The sequence below is a fragment of the Apostichopus japonicus genome, chromosome 21 (assembly GCF_037975245.1).
Source record: "Apostichopus japonicus isolate 1M-3 chromosome 21, ASM3797524v1, whole genome shotgun sequence".
In the NCBI taxonomy this organism is placed as follows: Eukaryota; Metazoa; Echinodermata; class Holothuroidea; order Aspidochirotida; family Stichopodidae; genus Apostichopus; species Apostichopus japonicus.
The window spans coordinates 3151158-3169571 of record NC_092581.1 but is presented as its reverse complement, the minus strand read 5'-3'; the positions used below and the strand labels follow the sequence as shown (position 1 = coordinate 3169571).

General features: G+C 37.6%; 1 protein-coding gene across 3 annotated transcripts in view; it reads left to right on the top strand.

The window, feature by feature from the left end:
* Window positions 1-18414, top strand: part of LOC139962463 (four and a half LIM domains protein 3-like) — a 221373-nt gene that overhangs the window by 179729 nt on the left and 23230 nt on the right. For all 3 annotated transcript variants that reach the window (XM_071962439.1, XM_071962440.1, XM_071962438.1), the window contains exons 4-5: window positions 580-816; window positions 2758-2976. In XM_071962439.1, the coding sequence (XP_071818540.1) occupies window positions 580-816; window positions 2758-2976 (456 nt within the window). The remainder of the gene's footprint in view (window positions 1-579; window positions 817-2757; window positions 2977-18414) is intronic.

The window sequence follows — 18414 nt, the reverse complement described above, 5'->3', positions numbered from 1 at the left end:
TTAAAATTTTGTGGAAAAAAAAATTCGACATGATCATTTTATTTCTGCGATTGAGCTGAGGGGGTAGGATGTTGGGAATTGAAATAAAGTGCATCAAAGGGAATATATATTTAGTATATATTTGGTATGACAAACAGTTTTTCTTTGATTAACTTTAAGATCGTCATGTATGTATTGTATGTATATTAGATACTCCTGCAAGCAGGAACTCGCGAAGAAGCCATCATTGGCTTATCAAAGCCGCAAGCTGACCGAAGTCAGTCTCTAAGATTCATATTTTAACATCCATGATTAGGACTTGTCAATTGTCAACAACTCTGTAACTGGACAACATACATTAATCTTTGAGTGACTCAAACTCGGGACCTTATGATTGAAAGGCACCGGCGTTAACCACTGAGCTAACACTCCCTCATGGTAACTGATCATAATTTACGTAACAGCCATGCATTGGAATTAATCCAGTGTTTGGTAGGTTGAAAAGGATGTGAATACCAGAGTATCTAGATAACGTCAACTTTTTTTCATTTTTAATCTCCCTCCCCCTGACGAATTTCTTCATTTCCACATTGTTTTCAGGTAGAGGAATTTATGAATTCGCTTCCAAACGATCAGGTTCCGAGGTTGCACACTCCCGGAGAGAAATTCCGGGACCGTCAACTCATAATCCAGATTCCTAAACAGGACATGGCGGAAGAGTTCTGTCGTCACCTTGGCGACGCCACCGCCGTGGAGAACTTTAACCAATTCCTAGAATTACGTGAAGAAGCGGCCTTCGGAGTAGGCAGGGTAAAAGAATATTTACCTCAAGATACGGTAAGTCTGCCAGTGCCAGGTACAAAGCTGTTTCGAGGGCGCTCGGGTCCTGTCTGGCAAAAGTCCAGATCACAAACATGCGAATAAAATGTTTAACCTACCGAGCTGTTCAACAATTTTAAAAGATCGAAAGCGAAAGGCCTCTCCGACATAAAATCCCTTTTAAGCATCTTTTGGTGATGTCATAACCTTAAGTGAACCTTTTGGGAATTTGTGACAAAAGAGAATTTATGGAATAACAAGCTAAGAAACCATTATCGCGTTAAGGGGCATGTTTTAGGAACTTTCGTCTCTGTGATGATCAAGCAGACTGCACAGTCTTTCCAAGGAATCTGTTTTGCTTAAAAACGGAGTATATTTTGACTAACATGTCGTCCTTCGAAACTCCCTGTTGTTATTGTTGGTTAATGGCACTCTGAAATCTTCTGAAAAAAAAGAATTATTAGATTTGGTAGGTTGAAGGCAGCAGGAGTAAAATAGGGAAAGGAAGGTCTAGAAACTGAGATTCCAGGTATAAATGCAAGGAATAACTTTAATGGGCAGCAATTTTTTTTTCGGTGCCGAGCACTTAAGTCTGTATGCAGTAATGTTACCACACACATTTAGTAATGTATGCATATAATATTCATGTAATCATTTTTCTTTCACTTACTGATCACTAATTAGCTAGCTTACTTTTTTAATTCCTTCATACAGTTAGAATTAATTTAATTGTCATGAAGACAATTTAATTAGATAAGGATCATCAACATGAAAAGCCCAAAGGAATGCCGATGCATGTACGAAAAAAAAATTGTTATAATTTCTGATGAAAAATTGAACAATTCCTGCTGAATAATTTAATTAGAGTAATGCAGTCATGTTACACAACCAGTTGTTTTTCCCCCCTTCAGTTTCCAGAACAGAAATTTGCTACGAGTGATCAGTTTTGTTAGGAACTTAGAACTTCGAATCAAAATATGTTTTTGATGATAATTGGCCAGATGATATAAATGAACCGTTACACACAATCATTTAGCAAAAGACTGGTGTGTTGTAGCATATAGCTGACACAGTAGTGTTACAAATACCGACAATAAAGAAAAAATTCAAAATACATGAAATAGATAGATGCAACACGTAAATATAAACAGTCGATTGAATAAAACATAACACCACTGTTGCTACTTGAGGCACAGTCACTGTGATTGACAAAATTTCCAGAAAATTGGGAAAAGTTGCTGACAAACTTAAATAATCTTGTGTGTGTGTGTATGGGTGTATGTAGGTATGTATGTGTTTTTTTTGAGTAGGGAGGGGGAGGGTAGTGGGTTAATGGGGTGAGATTAAGATAGTTTGGGGGACAAAGGGGGAGTTTGTATTTTATTCTTTAGTACCAACCGAGCATTTTGGCATTCTTCCTTCAGTTTCCCCATTTCATGCCAAAGTCCATTCAGCGTGATGAGGGCAGCAGATAGAAATATATGGATAGAAGAGTGAACTACTTGTAATTTCCTGACATCATAACTTTCTAAAATTAGCCAATCTCTCTTGAACTGACCCATATTGCCCTGTGAATGACAGCCACACTTTGCTTTGTGTTGAAGTTAACTTTTATATTTTTCAAAGGAATTTTCTTAAAAGATAGTCAACTCTGAATTTGTAACCAGATATTATGGAGCTGTAATATGAGACTGATTGAAAAGGTAAAAATAGTTGGCCAAGATATGACAGTACACAATTTAATGCACAACAGAGTATAGATTTGCATTTCCATCGGTGAACATTTCTTGTAAATCTAGCATTTTTTTGACACACAGTTCTAAATTAATGTTCCATGCAATCTCACTCGCCTTCAGATACAATCTTGAAAGGAAATAAAACGTGTGCGATATTCGGACACATTTCTCCCTGAATTATCAAGAAATGTTTTGATTTCCTCGCATTCTAAATAACCTACAGGAATGCTACAAATGTGCGGGCGAGATCGAGGCGGGCGAGTTGGCCGTGTTTGCCGATCGTATGGACGAGGAGGGAATATGCTGGCACCCACTGTGTTTCACGTGCTTCAAATGCGACGAGTTGGTCGTCGATCTATGCTACTTTTTCAGGGAGGGGCAGGTCTATTGTGAGAGGCACTATGCAGAACTCATTATGCCTAGATGTGCGTCCTGTGATGAGGTGAGTTTTAATCAGAACGTCTGAAAAGGTCGTTCAGTATTACTTAATTAGCCCCAAATTTCTTTAATAAATTACAACGTCTGCCTAGAAGGTGTGTGCGGGTAGTAAAAGAGGCTCCTTGTTCCCCACTTTCCCCCTCCCGCCCCCCACTTTTCCCCTCCAACCAATGTTGTCTGTATGCTTTAATATCATGCAAAAAGTTGTAACAGTAAGACCAAAAAAAACCCGCTTACCTTAACTAATCTTCCGTGAAGTTTGCGTTCCAATTTTTTAAAATTGGTTAAAACGTGACAAACTTTTGCCAGGAAAACGTTTTGCCCCAAAGAAAGTTTTCCCCCTATTCGTAGTCATAATTATTTTTGCACCTACAGGTACAATGACTATCACCATGTTTAACAGTACATGTCGACCCCACTGATAAATCACAACAGTCTGTAACTTTTGGGATATGAAATGTTTGGACTTTCATTTTGGTCATCAAAATTTTGTACTGTAAGTCAAGAATCAAGCTCGTTGATAGAGGAAATCAAAAGAGGAAATGTGAGGAGAAGTAAGGATGCATTGACAAACCTCAATATGACTCAGTCCTCATTCCTAGTAAAACCACCGTTAATGGTTTTAGTTTACGGAGACAGACGTAGTAAAGCGATCAAGATTTATCCAGGGACTTGAGTGAGAGTGAATTATGTGCTTAGTGACCTGATTTTTCCATTTTGTTTTTTATACATTACATATTTGGTTTCAAGGGGGGGGGTGGGACAGGGTGGACGGCTGAGAGAGTGAGTTTGTGTACTTTTTTCTGAGCGAAGGAAGAAATAATTGGCCAGTTTTGTGTTCTATGGAGGAGTGTAGGGTAGTCTTTGTAACTTTTAGACATGAGATGTATATGTGTATGTATGTATTTTAGATACTCCTGCAAGCAGGAACACTCGCGAAGAAGCCTCATTGGCTTATCAAAACTGCAAGCTGACCGAAGTCAGTCTCTTACATTCATATTTAACGTCCTTGATTATGAATTGTCACTTGTCAACAACTCTGTAACTGGACGACATGCATTAATATTGGAGTGACTCGAACTCGGGACCTTTTGATTGATAGGCACCGGAGTTAACCACTGAGCTAACACTCCTAGAGATGAGGGGAAAAATGGCTTTAACGCTACTTCCAAATTCAACTTATTCGTTTTCATGTGTTATTTGGTAAATGTTAATTCAGCTCTCTTCTGATGTTTGCATGTCAGCTGTATTGATAAACTTTGAAGAAGGTCATAGCTTGAGGTCAATGGCATTGGGTTAATTAAATCCCAGTTTCCGTCTGACAGGACCCTGACAAATTAGGCAATCGTTAAACTTTCTTATTTTCATTTTGAAATCTCCACGTTCTGAACATATTAATCCGATATAAATATTGTTTAGTTCAATATTTCCTCCAAAATAAAATAAACATAGAAAGTGGATTATTTTTGTTCCAGGTTTTGTATATATTTACTTGTTTTTTTAATTTCTGTGAGTTTTGCTCTGAGCTGAGAATCATTTCATGATCCAAGCTGCCATGTTGCACATGTTTATTGTGTAATGACCCGATATGTTTGAAATCTCAAGATGTCGTTGTTTACTTAAATATAATACATGATGCATCTTGATAAATCAAAATTTGAACTAGATGTATGTATGAATGTATGTATGTATATATTTTAGATACTCCTGCAAGCAGGAACTCACAAAGAAGCCTTGTTGGCTTATCAAAGCCGCAAGCTGACCGAAGTCAGTCTCTTAGATTCATATTTAACGTCCATTATTACGAATTGTCAATTGTCAACAACTCTGTAACTGGACGACATACAATAATCTGGGAGTGACTCGAACCGGGGACCTTATGATTGGAAGGCACCGGCATTAACCACTGAGCTAACACTCCACGGATTGTGGGTGAACTATAGATTGTGGGTGAACTATAGATAGAACTATAGATTGTGGGTGAATTAGCTTCTCATTGTAGTGAGATCATCAGACTGCATGCCTGCACGCAGGCGGGGAATTAGCCCGTCGAATAAGTAATGAAGACAACCATACATCGCTGTCTGTTAACCGATCCATATACTATATAGGCCCACGTTTTGTCCTGCTAACCTGCATATATATACGATGGCGGTCAATTCCCCCGACACGAGCGTAAAAAAAAATACTCACGGAGTCAGATTGATATCGATCGAAAGGGGAGAATGTTAGCTGCACGGCCATGCATTTACTTTAGAGTTAAGTATATGACTCCTCCGTTTGAGAAAGACTGAGGGCCTCTCACGATCTTTGGCTCCTAAATTACAGAATGCTGGATATATATGTGTGGCTGGAGCAGGAGGATTAGGGATTATTCACAATTTATACGGAAGGGCCCCCCTCTCCCCACCGTCACCCCTCGATCCTCGTTTACGACCGGAGCCTCCTAAATGAACATTTAATTGTCTAGGGTATTAAAGTTTAAAACGGAACGACACTAAAATGAGTGGAACCATCTGGAGAAAAAAAAAATCAAAATTAAAGGGAAAATAAGGTAAAAAACTGGGCTCAGTGTAGTTTACACGTTTAGGATTTCCATTTGGCTGATGTGTATGTATAGGCTATGCTGCACATGTGTTATTGGCCTACTATATAGTATAAAGCATGTGCAGCTGACAATTTACCTTAAAATAGCAGAAATAATAGTCTTGTCTGTCAGTAAACCGAAGGGGGGGGGCTGCAGCCTGGGGTGGGAATGGGGAAGGGGATATGAGAGGGGGGTCTCTTAATTTCTGACTTGAAAGATTAAGGAAGATAACTGGGGTGGTCACAGTTAATGGACGGGTCTACATCACCTCGACCAAGCATGGCTTATAGATGGAACTTCCTAAACGGACATTTTGATGTGGAACTTATTTGTTTTAGTCAGTGTCACCAAAGGGAGGGGGGGCAGACCTGGAAGGGGGGAGGAAGGCAAGATGAGGGTCTCTCCCCATTTCTTTTCAAGTTTATTTTCTATGCAAGAGAAAGATTAATGTTGCACCATTTTCTGTCAGTAGCTAGGAAATTATTTGCTCCTTGGCTGAATTACTGTTTATAATGCTTTTGTGATTATTTGTGATTATAAATATTGTATAAGATTACCACTTTAATATTTCAATAGTGCCAATATCAACAAAAGTCATTCAAAGGCGCTATGAGGCAGTTACATGACATTAACTATTGTAGGCTTGTTCAAACAGGTTTTAGCAGTGTCTTGAAAATATCAATATTTGTAAGCATAGACCTTGTATATAGATCCAATGTTACGGTACCCTGCGGCAGTCTGTAAATAAATAACAGAACAGATCATTACTATGAACGTTTCTATTACATAGAATATGTGAACAGTGCTGTGCGTTTGGGATCGAGGTTCCTTCAGTTAAGATGTACGTATGTTTTACCAGGGTAGTGCATATGTTGGTTTAACAGGCAAAGAAACGTACTGCATGAAGAAAAAAAGTGTTGTAATTGTGGAGAAACTTTAGAAGGCAACCTTAATTCTCTGATTGCTAATGTATATTAAACCATCTTTAAGAAATGTTAGTTAGGCCAAGAGAATTATGCAAAACTTACAAACATACAATTAAATTATTATCACTTTGGGTGATAGCTAAGGAGAAGGGACATCTAAACCACCATGTCAATCATTGTATACCTTCCTAAAATTACTGAAAGATCCTTCCATGGCCCCCTCCATGGCCCTTAATACCACCACCCCCCCCTCCATTCCCTTGATTCCATGGCCCCTCATTGTACCGTCTTCTCCAAGCTTTGCCCCTTCTCATCACTATTCCAGAAATGCACAAGCTTCACTGGCCCCACCTTTTGTAAGTTTGAAGTCTAACGCTAAGGTCAGTTTGTTGGAATGTACCTCAATATTTGGCACCATTTAATAGCAGATTCCAGCAGATTTTACTGCTAGTGTAATAGCAATCATGTTTTTTTAATGTAAAGTAAACAGTGACGTTAACGTTCCAGCTTAGACAGAAGCGACCATCAGTAATGGGTTTACCTCTTTTAATGTCACATGCTGACAAAAATTTAGTATAGACAGTGAGTAAACAAACATACCCACAGCTGTAATTGATCTGAGTTCCATCTGTTCCTCACTCAATTGAGTCACCCCACCTACCACTCAAGAGTTAACTTCAACTCTTTATTTATGTAGGGTCAAGGATGGATTCTGTAGGTACTAATGAGTCAACCTTGAAAGGACACTTGCTTGAATTTACCAGTGCATCTGCATGGAGTTAACAATGTTCTCTCGCGTGGGCTGCAGAGTTTAAATTTACCCCGCTGGAAATTCCAAACACAGGTAGAGAGTGGGGGAGAGATGGGGTGGGGGCCGTCATACTGTCATGGGTGTGTGTGTGTGGATAAACACACACACACCCTACCCTTTCAACCAACATTCAAAAGTAATAATTCGTAAAACCAAAATTCATCGTTTTGAAGGATGCTACCCAACCCATGTATATGATGGGAAGTTAGCTTCAATAATCCCAGGGCCACAAGTACCCCCTTCCTTCTCATTTATTTAGTTGTGGCCCTGTCTGCCCCTGTACCAAGAATGGAATCACCAGATAGTATGTATATTACTCTACTGTTACAAATTAAAGTTTTCAACAAGAGAAAAGTTTTACTATGACTCCCAAGTCGACCCATACCTACCCCATCATCATCCCCCTTCCCGCCACTGCACCCCTTGCTTCCTTGTTTAAGGTACCCTGGAAAACTACTGCGATGTGTATTACAACTTAATGATGTAATATCTTTTGCCATCTCTTAAGTAACCTATCATTTCTTACCACCCCTTCAGGCTGTTATAACTTGTTATCTCTACTGCGTGCATACTGTGACTGGCATGAAATAGAAACAATGTTTTAAATTTATGATAAAGAGTTCAAGGCTAATAACAAATGACAGGGAACAGGATCAGAAAACTTTTATGTATCTCTTCCCTTAAAAGTCCAGAAAACTTTTTAATCTTTTATGGTCCAAAAAGTTGCCTCGCATTAATTAATTCGTCACTTAATTTTTAATCCCCCAACCATGCACCCTCAAAGAAAGAAAAAGAGATTTGTTTATTAATAAGCGGTATTTTAGTATGTATATATTTCATTCCCAGCAGCAATACCAGGCCAAGTGTATATATTATGACACACTTTCCCATAACAGAACACCCCCGCAAGTATCCACCCTCCATGAGGAATAGCCTGTAGGTTGCCTGGCAACCTACATCTTTTGCACACCACCCTAAAATATCCTTCCACATTCTTCACATGGCTCTATGCCCAGAAAAAGTCACTTTTTAGTCTACTGCTGTGTGTGGTGTGTCGATGTATAGGCCAGCATCCTAAGGAACTACGGAGAAAGAGTGAATTCACAAGGAATCTGGACTACTAAAGGCTTGTCTGCATTGGATTTATGTAGGAATTTCTTTTTGGTAGGTTGAGAAAAACTTCCAATTTTCCTTGTTTCATTAACTATTTATTCTCTTTCTATTTTCTTTATTTTTTGCCTTGGCATCGCCTGAGGTTGGTTTTTGTTTTACAAACCAATATTTAGTTTTGGATAGTGTCAAAAAAATGTTGTAAACTAAGTTTGGTGTGAATATGTGCATACACTCTGTAAAAAACTTACATCAAACTTTTGTGTACACTGTCCTACATTACTGGAGGAAATTTCAGAGGTCATCTGTCGAAAGGAGTGAAATAACTATTGCTGTGTCCGGTGCAGAGACACAGCAATTACCCTTGGATTCCATGATAGGTAATGCATGTATGTGAGGGCAAAAGTTTTTCAAGTATGGTTACTGTGGAAGTGGTCTAAACTCCTTCAGTACACAATTTTTGACTCTAGGCATGCAGGAAGGAATATTAACCAGTGTGCAGTTTTATTTAAGGATGCATATTCCCTTTTTTAACATTTTTGAAGCCTCTACACAAGGATGCAAATTAAGTCAAATTAAAGTGTTTTTATAGGTATAGGAATCATAGGATGGTGTATAATCCTAAACTTATCGTCTGATGTGTCTATTGAATGTTTAGGTAAAGATTAGGAGTAATTTAATTCAGGCGCTGGAATAACTTGCTAGTGTCAGACACACATATGTGTTACTTTTACAATCCAAATAGCATTAGTCTAGCTGCAGCTATAAAGAAGAAATCTGTAGACATGTGTAACATTCCTTTCCCAGTGCCCCTCCCACTCAATGAGGCACCATGGTGCCTCTCATTAGAATCTTGGTGTTATATATGCATGGTGCATGGTTGGTCATTTACTACTCTGTGGTTAACGCTTATGTAAGTGTCTTCAGCTGAACGGCATTGCTCATCCCACGTCATTCCCACCCCCCACTTCCCCCTCATCTCCTCTTTACTCCCTTAGTTCCCAGAGCTTCCCTTGCATTCCTCCATTTTATAATGCATTGCATTGTGTTATATTGTAACACATTGTATTGTAATGTATTGCATTCCATGGTATTGTATTTCATTGTATTGTCATGTATTGTATTGGAATGCATTGTATTGCATTGTATTATATTATAATGCATTGCATTATGTTACATTGTAATACATTGCATTGTATTGTGTTGTATTCCTTGGTATTGTATTTCATTGTATTGTATTGTAATGCATTGTATTATGTTAAAATGTATTGCATTGTGTTAAATTCTAATGCATAGTATTGCCATGGTATTGTATTATTGTAACCACTGGTTCTAGGTCAATACAGATGTTACAAGTTGAAGCCCTGGCCTCCATGGACAATGACATAGTGTTTAATGTACATAATGAAGGTATGCATAGCCTCATATAGCATTATGTATATGTTATACATATCAGTTACTCAAGACACATTCCATTCATGATGCTGTACAGAAACACATGCAGCACATGTCTTAGTATATATATATATATATATATATATATATACAAATATATATATACAAATATATATATAAACAAATACAAATATTTACATATGTTTGATATTTAACATCCTGGACATAAAATTATGTGAAACACATGACATTAAAGCGCTGGGTGAAAGTTATTTTATAAGTGTAAATGAATGTCCATGATCATTGTCATATTAAAGGATCAGTCAATAAATGGATTTGCCTCAGATACATGTGTCATCTGGACAAAGTAACTGGGTCAGAGTGCAGGGGGGGGGAGGGGGTTAATAAACGTAGGAAATACCAGAGAACTGTTGACTGTCATTTGAGGTTGAGTGAAGAGTGTTGAATATTAATTGAATGAACCTGATTAGGACATTATTGTTGTATCCATTCCATATATGTGACACCACCCTCTAAATGTCAGAGGACTGTCAAAACTGTCGGAACTAGTATTGTTCGATACAGGTGACAAACTCCTACAGTGAAATGACGACCTTCCTTACCCGTTTCGAACCTTTAAACATACAATCAGCGTCCATACCCTAGTGGTAAGGGTGTCCGGATATAAAGCGGGAGGCCCGAGTTCGAATCCTGGTGGAGGCTGGAAGTTTTTTCACCGTTCAGGATTTTCCAACTCGCTACAATTTCAATTATATATATATATATATATATATATATATATATATATATATAGATAGATATATGTAGATATATATATATAGATATATATAAGTATATATTCTGCACTAAATGACTCTGGAACAATCACACATACACAAAGAGGGAAACAACTGTTTAATGGATTGTGAAAGACTATTGGTCTATTAAGGTTGACTTCTTCAGTTGCTATGGTGATCTTACCTTGTCTGTTCATAAGTCTAGTACAGAACAATTGTCATAGTAGTCCAATGTGAATGTAAGGATAGGATATTGCCCTCTGGCTGAAGAAATTGAGGTGGATGTCATCAACAAATTAATGAAAATTGTGGAATTGAAATATTTAAAGCAAAAACTGGATTTTTAAGTGCAAAGGATGCATGCAGTTAGAAATATATCCTCTTTTTGATCAAGTGGCGATAAACTTTAAATTCAAATATTTCTCCCAGCTTAGACATGGCCTATTACATGTCCACAGTAGAGTAGCTCTGCCTATAAGCCTAGCTTTAATTTGCATAGGACCCTTATTAAACAAAACTTGTTTCAGTCTTATAGAAGTTAATAATCATAGACTAATTATCAACTAATCGCCTGCACCTTCTGTTAGATGAGATGACCTAATCTTCTGCTAGGACAACATCAAGGGAGGGGGGAGAGGGGGATAAATATTTAATTTAGTGAATAAAATTTGCAATCAATTGCTGTTTTTTTTTTTACAGTCATGCAACCTCATCCACCCACCTTCCTTCAGTTCCATGAATATGACAGACACTTCTTCTATTACAGACATAACATGTACACACCATAACAAACCCACCTTCGGATTTGTCTGTGGTTTGATTTGCACTCTTGAACTCGGTAAATCATGCCTGCCTGGGTAAACTATTTGGTGGTTGATTCACCCTTTGAGATCATCAGGTTTGATCTTACCATGGAGCTATAAACAGATTATACTGTAGCTCCATGATCTTACCTACCTTTTTTCCCCAATTTTTTATTTTTTTTATATTTTTTAATCAAGTAACAGACCTCACTTCCTAACAGGTAAACACTGGATTTATTTCACAGATGCCACCAAATCCATAGTTTCAAGAACCGAGTTTGAATTTACATATTGAGTACCCAGCATGCACTGCAGTTTAGTTTATATCTCAAACATTTGGCTGAGGGTTGTGTCATACAGTACTGTGGTATAAATACTGTTTATTTATTATCACTCAAAAGTTGCAATCTTTTGTGAATCTACTGACCCAATCAGCTGCAGCTTGCTCAATCCTTCCCCCAATATTTGAGCAAATTAAAGCATTATTCAAAAAGTTTTCAAAAACTAAGTTCTGAATAGTGAGCTCTGATTTCTTCACCTCCCTCACTCCCTACCCTCTACCCTCCACTCCCCTCTCTTCTCAACCGGTGCTGTGATGAGTGGATAAAGGCGGTGGCATTTAAAGCAATGAGGCTTAGCAATCCGGCATCGATACCTGGCTGGGTCATAGTAACGTTGGTTTTTCATCCAAGAGCAATATATGGTTTTCCCATCTGAAATGACTTTCTTAATTGAAAAGATTCTAAATTTGAGTTCAAATGTTGAATTGGAGCCACCCAACGTGTAAGTTGTAATCCATAAGCCCTTGTGGGTTTCTCCCACATTTGAAGTCGCTTATTAAATTAGCGTCGTAAAAATAAATGCTGATGATTATTATTACTATTACTTTTATGATTATTTTTATTATTCTCCCATTGTTCAGAGGTGTTGAAAATTGCTTTGATATCTTCTTTTCTTGAGTTATAGTTGCACAGATCTAGAAATATTTCAGACTCTAAAAGCTTACTTTGATATGCAAATGACTTGTACTATAGAGACTTTAACATGTGTTGCTTCGATCATCTAACGAATGCGCAACAGTCCCGAGTCTCGGCTACAGAGAACTTTCGACCTCTGAGAGGACGATCAAAGCGCTTCCAAATAAAGCCAGCCAGTCAGCCTGGTGTGAATCTCTCGAGCCAAGGCGGTGTAAAAAAAATAATAATATTAATAATGTCTTGTTATCACATATTTACCACATACCCTTGAAGCTTGCTGCTCGACTCTTGTGTGTTAATTGAACAAGAAATTACGGATCAGCAGACTGAAATAATCCAAACTTGTTTGCCGAGTATTATATGAAATTATATTAAGTCCTTGGGACAACAACAAAAAAGGACAATTAGGTCTCGAACTGGAAAGAAGACGTGGTAAAAGTAGAGAGAGAATGATGAGAAATTAATCATCTCACTTTATCAGGTACAAATTTAAGTAAATTACAGATTACTCCGACGGTTTTGTCACCCTTGGAAGTTGTCATGCAATAACGAACATTTTCATCTCTTCATCGAAAAGACGAAGCAATGCCTCAAAGAGTTGTGAAAACTTAGTAATAAGTGAAAATTGCTTCTGCACTGCTCTATCATACCCCACCAAGAACATCTCCCACAAACATATGTGTCCTTCTCCCACCCTCCCTTCCATGTGCTTGCAGATATCCCCTCCCCTTCTCCTCTTTCCCCTTCCCCCTTTTTATTCACATACCCTTAAAAAATGAATCCGTGCATGAACCACAGGTACTTGTAAAATGAAATGTAGGGCCTACCTAATTTTCAAAAGGGCTTAAAATTGAATTGATTGTATTTCACAGGATCAAATGTTGGAACAATCGGTTTTGCATGGGTATGCCCACACCCCTCACCCGGCACCTCTTCCAACCCCCCCCCCCTCTGCCTACCTCATTCATGCACTCATGCTTAGTTGTGCTAATTAGCAGAACACATCATTTTCTGTGGCGCTCGGGTGACCAGTATCCGCCAAAATCTTTAAAACATAACAGCATATATCCAAAAGTGTATCCTTCCTTTTCAAAACAACTGAAAATAACAATTTAATAAGGAATCAGTGAGTTCCTCTGTTTACAGTTTAATTTAGAGTTGTGGTGACATGCGATATAAAGCGAGTGCTTGACGTAAAAAATGTGGTTATTCTTCATTTTACTTTTCATACAAAAAATTGTCACTAAAAATGCAAGCAATCTATTTAATTTTGATTTTGTTACCTAATTTCTCAGTGTGTCGGTTATATAGTGCTGTGTATTGGCCATGAAGGCTGTAACAAGCAAATTTTCCTCTGGTTTTGATATACTAGTTGTCAATATTGTTTTGATAGTTTGGGGGCGGAAGGAAGCAGGGAGGAGGAAGCCCTCTGGTATATCACAGTTGACCTCCTGTTTCCTCCATAGGGTGACCTTGAATGGAACATCAAAATGTTTTTTTTTTGCTAGGTAGAAAAATTTAGTTCAATATCTGTTCTATTGCCTTGAAATTCAGCAGCTTGTTAATTCGATCAGCATATTTACTTGACAGCCAGATTTTGAAGTTAAATACCTCCTCGATCACAGTATTCTAACTTTGTTGTAATTAAAGGGAAGTTGTGTTGTGTTTATAGGAGGTTGGCGTGTGAGATGAAATCATTTTAATATTAATACGGTCAGTGGCGCAGGGAGTCATCACAGAATATTAACAATCTAATCTTTCAAATCATAGACAGTCGACACCAAATTTAAGAATCCCTTCTTTTTTTCGGCCTGCATTTTATACATTTACTGAGATATTAATTTGTAGATCTTTCAAAATGTTACGTATATAACAGCTCTCAGAGGTTGATGGTACATCCTGATGCATATTTAGACCATAAATTAGATCTATATTTAGGTTTAAAAGCACCCGTTCGGCTAATAACTATTTTATAATCTTTGTGTGAGGTTTGAAAAATGGGAGGTCGTGCTCACACCTCTCTCCCCCCATCCCCCCCCACCCATGATTTATCACTACATATCTATCATAGCAAGAGCTATAGCATTTTTGTAACACAAAAGGAAGCATATGCCCAATATTTATTAATATTAATTCACCCTTTAAATTAATGAGCTTGCATGCACTCTTGATATCTGCACACTTAAACCACTCCTAAATAGCTTTTATCCACGAATAAGTCTCTTAACAGTATATCTGATTAAACTAATTCGTAGGATTATCTCTGATGATTACACCCATTACATGAATTATCTTAAAGCCGTCACTTAACAATTTTGTAAATCAGACGTTTGTTTACGATATCAATTTATAGAAACAGCACTTAAGCCACTTGAGTTAGGCCTGCTCTTTAATAATACTTCCATTGCTTGCAAGTTATGCACGTGTGAGTGTAGGTACATTGAGATTATACCGTAGAAATATTTTGCAGTCAAGCTAGTACACACCTAGCTGTATAGGCTCTTATTTCCCCCAGCGCACAGCCCCATCATTTGACCAGCAACATAATTAAAACAGGTCCCGTCTACGAAAGACGAATATACGCTGTTTTTGCAGCGGTACCTATTTTATAACAATCTTATCAGTTGGACCAGTAGGTGGGAGGGGAGGCGGGGGGGGGGGGCAATGACTCCAATGAGCATTGCTTTTATATGTTTTTTAATTTAAACCCATTGTTATTTTTTTATATTTTTTTTGGCTGACAGAGGTCAAATCCATGCATATGTTCATACTGGTGCTTCCAGATATAAAGGAGTCCAACTTTGTGACATTATTACTGTATATACATACATTGTATACTTACTGTATTGTAAACCTTGTATACATACACATTGTATAAATACAATGTATTCATACACTGTATATATATACAGGATATATCCTGAGCCATTCATGGCTGAACTACTGTATTTGAATCAAATAATTTGACATTTTGTGTCAAGCAGAAAATAAGTCACATGATGAAACAGGGGCGGAAACAAAAAGTCCAAATCCAAAATTTATTGGAGAATCTTCCATCTTCTAATTTGATTTGTGACTGAAACTTTGAGACTCAGTCTCTTTGAGTGGGGCAGAGGCTGTTTCTGCAATTTAGTAATTTCATTTTACAAGAAACATTTAAATTTTAGTTTTAATCTCTTATATCAACGGAAGTTGTCAATGTTTTGTATTATTACAGTAAATTTGTTTATAAGGTATACATAATCCATTGTATTTTATCCTTCCTTCAAAGATTACCTACAGTAGTACTGTTGTTATATTTCAGCAAACCAATGCATGAATTCATATTCTTGACATCTGCATACAGACAAAGCTGTTTACTGTTCTTGTGGCAGAAAATAATTGCCAGAAATGAATATTTGTCTTATTTCTAAGTACCAAAAAAGTGACATTACTGTTATTCTTACAGCAGATCAATGACTGAATTTCTTATCTTACCCACCTCCATACATAGGAAGCCATTACTGTTCTTTTTGGCTTCAAAAAACAGTGAACAAGTGAAGTTTGGTCTCAATCTAAAAACAAAACAAAAAGTACATTTCTGTTATTCGTACAACTAATCAAAGAGTGAATTTCTGGTTTTATCCTTGCATATAAAATAAGGGTTATAGCCGTTCTTTTGCTTGTGAAAGTGCACTGAATTTTTTTTTACCCTTATACTTAAATAGCAAAGAAAGGTTACAGCCCTGTTAAATCTCTGCAGAAAAACCAGACTTTGGATCTCGTTCTGCGTTTATTTGAAAAACAAAAGATTTTATCTGCCCAATGTATCACTCAATTACCGCTGGCAGACGTGAAAATCCCATGTATTTAATTTGTTGTTATTATACTAGTCAGTAAAATTCTACCCAGACAGTTAATGAAGCATAGAGCTTATGTTACAATTGTGTTACCTTTTAATGCTTGCGTAAGCTACCGTCGACGTCGACATTGTGGGGCAAACTGCGCTCGGCATTCCTGAACGGTCACATTTGTATTTAAATCAAATTAAATGCCACAGAGGAAGAAGAAGACGGAGAGAGAGAGAGAGAGAGAGAGGTGGAGAGAGAAAGAAAAAATAATACACAATGTTGACGAAGACGTCTTCACTGCAGTATAGTAGTTAGGACTGGATAGGTCAACAATTTATGATCAGACGTTAAAGGTCCTTAATTGGATCGTGTTTCAAATTTGTCTCTATAGATTGCACTCGATAATTTAAGGAAGGGAGTTTTTTATTTCCTAATGAACGTTATTCCATCGGCATGTGTTAATCACTTTTGAAAATGTTAACCTGTAAATTTATGTATCAGTGAAGGTGTCACCTTTAAGCTGTCCTCATTTTCAAGTTTGCTAAAAATCTTGCCTAATTCATCAGCGATAATGTCCTTGCTGTAATCAAGAGACTTCCCAACATGCTGTTTTGTTTGCTGCTTGCTTAATTCAAAGAAACTTACCAACATGCTGTTTGTGTGCTGCATGCTTACAGGAAACTTACCAACAAGCTGTTTGCTTGCATGCAAGCTTGCAGGAAACTTACCAATGTGCTGTTTGGTTGCTGCAGGCTTGCAGGAAACTTACCAATGTGCTGGTTGTTTGCTTGCTTGCTTGCTTGCTTGCAGCAAACTTGCCTACTTGTTGTGTGTTGATTGCATGCTTGATTGCGGGAAACTTACCAATGTGTTGTTTGTTTGCTGCATGCTATTTTATAGCAGTTTCCCATTTTTCGTCGAAGCATTTCACGATGGCGATCTCGGCTAAATTTATTCCCTGTCTGCACAACCTAACGATACCCTGTGCTGGGAAGATGTCAGGCAGTGTGTAATCCCAGTTGACATTTTGCAAGCTAATTTGTCTGTGATAAGGAATCTAACATAACTGTATTGTAACGACTTTCCATCCACTGAGAGAAAAAGTAAATTAGCCGTGATAAAAACCTTTTCATGTTTCCAATTTTGGTAAATTAGAGTCCACGTCCCAGGTCAAAGAGGACTTCTATTAAACAAGCCTATATATGTAAATATTGAAAAAAGGGGACCATGTCAAAAATCCATCAACATGCTTGCATTCAATTACATATTTACATGCTGATGCACTGTTCACCCCCAGTGGGCCTCTCATAATGACTTTACCGCTTGTTAAAATATACTGTCTAAGATACTAAACACATTTTGGCGAGATATCTTACACACCGGTATAGCATCGATCCACACCTCTCTGAATATTAAACGATCAGGAGTTCATGCGTCTGCTTTAAACAATTCACCGAGCCATTTTTAATATCTCCGCGTACAATAACTCTTCCGTCCATAATTTCATGATCGACTATATGTACCGAAAGGAATTACCTTATGCCTGCACCAGGCGGCGGCAAATTCCTTCACGTTCCAAAATTACCTCATCGCCAGTGCATCTTTGGATGTCATTAGTCGTGAATTTCAGAGGTGTAACGAAGGCTCAGAAATTGCCGTACCCCCCAAGTGGTAGTATAATACCAATGCGGATGATGATGATGATTATGATGATGGTAAAGTCATATTATATGTATGTATTGTATAAATTGTATGTATGTATTGTATGTATGTATGTATATCCATTGCTGTCTAGAGGGAGACGTGTGGGCGGATAGTTTACCCGGTCTTGGTGTATTTAATTTGTCAAGTTGTACAGTGACACGAAGAATCGATGTTTCAACTATCGCTGAAAGGCAAAACAGCACATGTGGAAACAATGTCAAGGTTCAAGCTTATGTATTTGATTGTTCCTACATATTTTAAATTTTATTTAATGACTGAGACGACTAGTGTACGAAGTTATAAAAATTATGAAAGAAATTTTAATATCTTTAGACGACAAAGCAGACCTTATGAGAGGAGAGGGTGAGTGGGGGAAGGGGCACAGACCCAAGGTCAAGGGTCAATTAATTAGGGGACCTGGTAAAATATGGGGGAAGAGAAGAACGGATGGTCATTTTGCAAAGTACTTTCAAAATTAGACTTTCAATTAACTTTTAATTAA